General features: G+C 44.7%; 1 protein-coding gene across 1 annotated transcript; it reads left to right on the top strand.

The window, feature by feature from the left end:
- The first annotated feature begins 314 nt into the window (after positions 1-314).
- LOC119274497 (indole-3-glycerol phosphate lyase, chloroplastic-like) lies at positions 315-2,328 on the top strand. Its single transcript, XM_037555202.1, has 7 exons — positions 315-487; positions 610-931; positions 1,185-1,261; positions 1,388-1,465; positions 1,674-1,751; positions 1,835-1,894; positions 2,012-2,328. Exons 1-7 carry the CDS (start codon positions 350-352, stop codon positions 2,144-2,146), a joined length of 888 nt encoding a protein of 295 aa, XP_037411099.1. The 5' UTR covers positions 315-349; the 3' UTR covers positions 2,147-2,328.
- The last annotated feature ends 1,282 nt before the right edge of the window (positions 2,329-3,610 follow it).

Below are 3,610 nucleotides of genomic sequence, written 5' to 3'. Positions count from 1 at the left end.
CCTGGGCACCAGATAGGAGATAGCTCCCCGTTGGAGGGTTTTCAAACCTGCCATAATGCTCTGGCATGCATTATCTACTTCTTTCCTTACATAAATAAAGTATCGGTCACTACTTTCCCGATCAATATATCAGATGCCCTTCAGGTGTCTTTTCTGAATAAAAAAACAAGGTTGTTGTTTTGGTAATCGAATTGAAAATAATCATATTGGTTGAAACACATCACGGTTTAAAATGGTGGGGCGCAGATGGATATAAAGATCGCATTCCCAATTTTTTTGTGACCAGAAAAGGTAGTGAGATATATTCGAGGATAAGCCCTCCATCGTTTCTCTCCACATAGCAGATTCAATGTCTGGAAATCCAGCAACCACGGCCCCAGCGGGGTCGCTCGCCGAGGCGCCCGCGCCGGCGCCCGTGCCTGCCGCCGCCGGCGAGCGCGGCCTGTCCGTGTCGCAGGCCATGTCCAAAGTCAGGGAGAAGGGCAAGGTACGTAAGTAAGTACGTAACTACAGTAACATGCAGCATGTGCATGCATACATATGCGTAGGTATCGTGGATGGGTGTATGGATGTTTGAGGTTTCACCGCTGCGCGCATGCACGCATGCAGACGGCCTTCATCCCGTACATCACCGCCGGCGACCCCGACCTGGCGACGACGGCGGCCGCGCTGAGGCTCCTCGACCGCCTGGGAGCGGACGTCGTCGAGCTCGGCATGCCCTTCTCGGATGCCTCAGCCGACGGGGCCGTCATCAAGGCCTCGGCGGCGCGCGCGCTGGCCGCTGGCGCGACGGCTGACTCCATCATGGCGATGCTGAAGGAGGTGACGCCGGAGCTCTCCTGCCCCGTGGTGATCTTCTCCTACTTCAGCCCCATTGTACAGCGAGGGACGGCGAGCTTCGCCGCCGCCGTCAAGGAAGCCGGCGTGAAAGGTAATTAAACCGGTATACTACGTATCAGTGCCAATCTCAAACCTATACACATTTTAATCTCTAAGTTAATGACATTACGTAGACTCTTAAAAATAATTTCAGTGATCATGATATGTTACTGTAAAATCTAAATGCTAAACTGAAACCAAGATATCCATCTTTTTCATACTGGAATTATATTTGGTGCCTGCATCTGCAAGTCTGCATCATCGACGGATGTACACAGCCTCATATGCATCCGTATGTGTTTCAGGTCTTATAGTACCCGATCTTCCTTACGCCGAGACAAGTGCTTTCAGGGATGAAGCAATCAAAAACGAGCTAGAGCTGGTAACTATTAGTAACTTGATGCAACCGTTAACAATTAGTATCACATATGACTGAAATAAAACAGGCAGTTGAAACAAATCAAGTTTATTAGTAGCACCAACTATTACTAAGTAAATATGTTTGCAGGTTTTACTTACAACACCATCTACACCGCCAGAGAGGATGAAGGAGATCACTGAAGCTTCAGGAGGATTCGTGTACCTTGTACATTTCTGCAGATGCACATATGAATCATAACTACTCCCTCCGTAAATAAATATAAGAGCTGGGCATGATAATTCAGCAAAAAAAAAGGGCATGGTTATTAAAATTTAATTATAATTGTTGCACTATTTTTGGAAAAGGAAGGCAAAGCCTTGAGGGCTCTGCGTGCTTGGGTGTACAGAACCACTCATAATCACATTATATGCAGGTAAGTGTCGACGGAGTTACAGGTGCCCGTGCAACCGTGAACCCGCGTGTTGAGAGTCTTCTTAAGGAGATTAAACAGGTTTACCCGATATAAATACTTTTTTCACTTTAGTGGTAAATAAATGATCGCATGCATGCTAATATGGTTTTTATTGTTTGCAGGTCACTGACAAGGCAGTGGCTGTTGGCTTTGGAATTTCGACCCCTGACCATGTTAAGCAGGTAGAAACTTATTTTACTACTACATTGGAACATTCACCATAAATTATTACTATGATGTTTGTATACAAAAATTAGCAATTAAAGTTTTGGACGTGTACTAATTCTACATGAGAACAGATTGCAGAGTGGGGTGCGGATGGAGTGATCATTGGGAGTGCAATGGTGAAGCAGTTGGGTGAAGCGGCTTCTCCAGAAGAAGGGTTGATAAGGTTGGAAGTCTATGCCAGGAGCTTGAAGAATGCACTGCCATGATATATGAATGAGTCATGAGTGAATTCCATTTTTACCCGGCCTTTCACGTTTGTGACAATAATTACCCCATTTAGCAGATTTTTACAATTTTTATCCAATTTAAGCAAACTTGCGCCACTAATTACCTATTTTAATATATTTGTTAGTGCCCGACCAGAGATTATGGGCGGCCCTCGATACCATGATTTGGGGCCCAGCCCACTCATCGTCGCAAATATTCTGCTTGATCAAACTCTGACTAACACACTTGACATCCATGATCCATGTCTTGATCCATTGCGGCTACTGTTCATGATGATGCCGCGTTATCGCACCATTAAATTTCCCCTTGATTCCTGCTGCCAAAAGCAGAGCCTCCGCGATGATGGATTCAGTGCTACAAGTTGTCTAGCTCATCTAGTCTTTTAATAATAAGATGTATCGTACATAATGATTTGTTTTGCTTAGCCAGTTGGCTTTCCTCTCAAATCGGGTCAGTATAACGCAAATTAAGCTTCTTTGAAAAGCCATGATCCCGGTTAGTGCCTAGCCACCCCATCCAACACGAGCCAAAATAGGCAGGAACGCCATCAAGTTCTAGTTCCACAAGCGTAGCTGCTTTGGTTCGTCTCTCACTCAGCCAGCGTGCCAGAATCTCTTTTCTTTCTCCATGTCTTGGATGTTGCTGCAGCTTCACTGGAACGTTGCCGGGCAATTTATGCACAACTTTCGTCCGATGCTTCCGTTCTAGGTACAGATAGCTGTTGTGGGGCGATATATGCTCTGAACTCCAGGCCAATGAATCTGGTGCTGATCGCGCCGGGTGTAGGAACTAAAGGCCAGAAAGAGACACAGATACCCGATGTCGCGGCAGGTACGCGCGACAAATTGAGAAAAATAGTCCTCCACCAAAGTCGGTATCGGATCCATAGCTGCCTGGCTTTGAATCTTTCCATTCTTTGCAGCTTCAAATTTTGCTTTAGTTGTTCTTCGGTCCGCGGCGTACGTGTTGATCACTCACCGGCATGCAGCCTAGACCTAGACAAGAATATTTCTCATGTCTGAATGGCCTACGATCTAGACCAGAGGTTTGAGAGCAGCCTAACTGTATGTGCGTGTATTGTACTCCCTCCGGCCCTTTTTACTCTGTATATTAAGTTTGTTTGAAGTCAATCTCATCCAACTTTGACCAAGTTTATATAAAAAATTATTGACATTTACATAACAACACCAATATCATTAGATTCATCTCGGAATATATTTTCATATTATATTTATTAGATATTATAGATGCTAATAATTTCTAATATAAATTTGGTCAAACTTAGCTAAGTTTGACTTTCAGCAAATTCAATGTGCAGAGTAAAAAGGACCGGAGGGAGTATGTTTATTATGCTGTCTGACTGAGATGAGAGACGAACACATCAACACATGTTCCATATGTAATTGCACACTTGTACTTGTTGAACGATCTCGTCGCCCATC

This window comes from Triticum dicoccoides, chromosome 3B (genome assembly GCF_002162155.2).
Source record: "Triticum dicoccoides isolate Atlit2015 ecotype Zavitan chromosome 3B, WEW_v2.0, whole genome shotgun sequence".
Classification (NCBI taxonomy): Eukaryota; Viridiplantae; Streptophyta; class Magnoliopsida; order Poales; family Poaceae; genus Triticum; species Triticum dicoccoides.
Note: the sequence above shows the minus strand (reverse complement) of the source record. Positions and strands in the feature narration are given on the sequence as shown.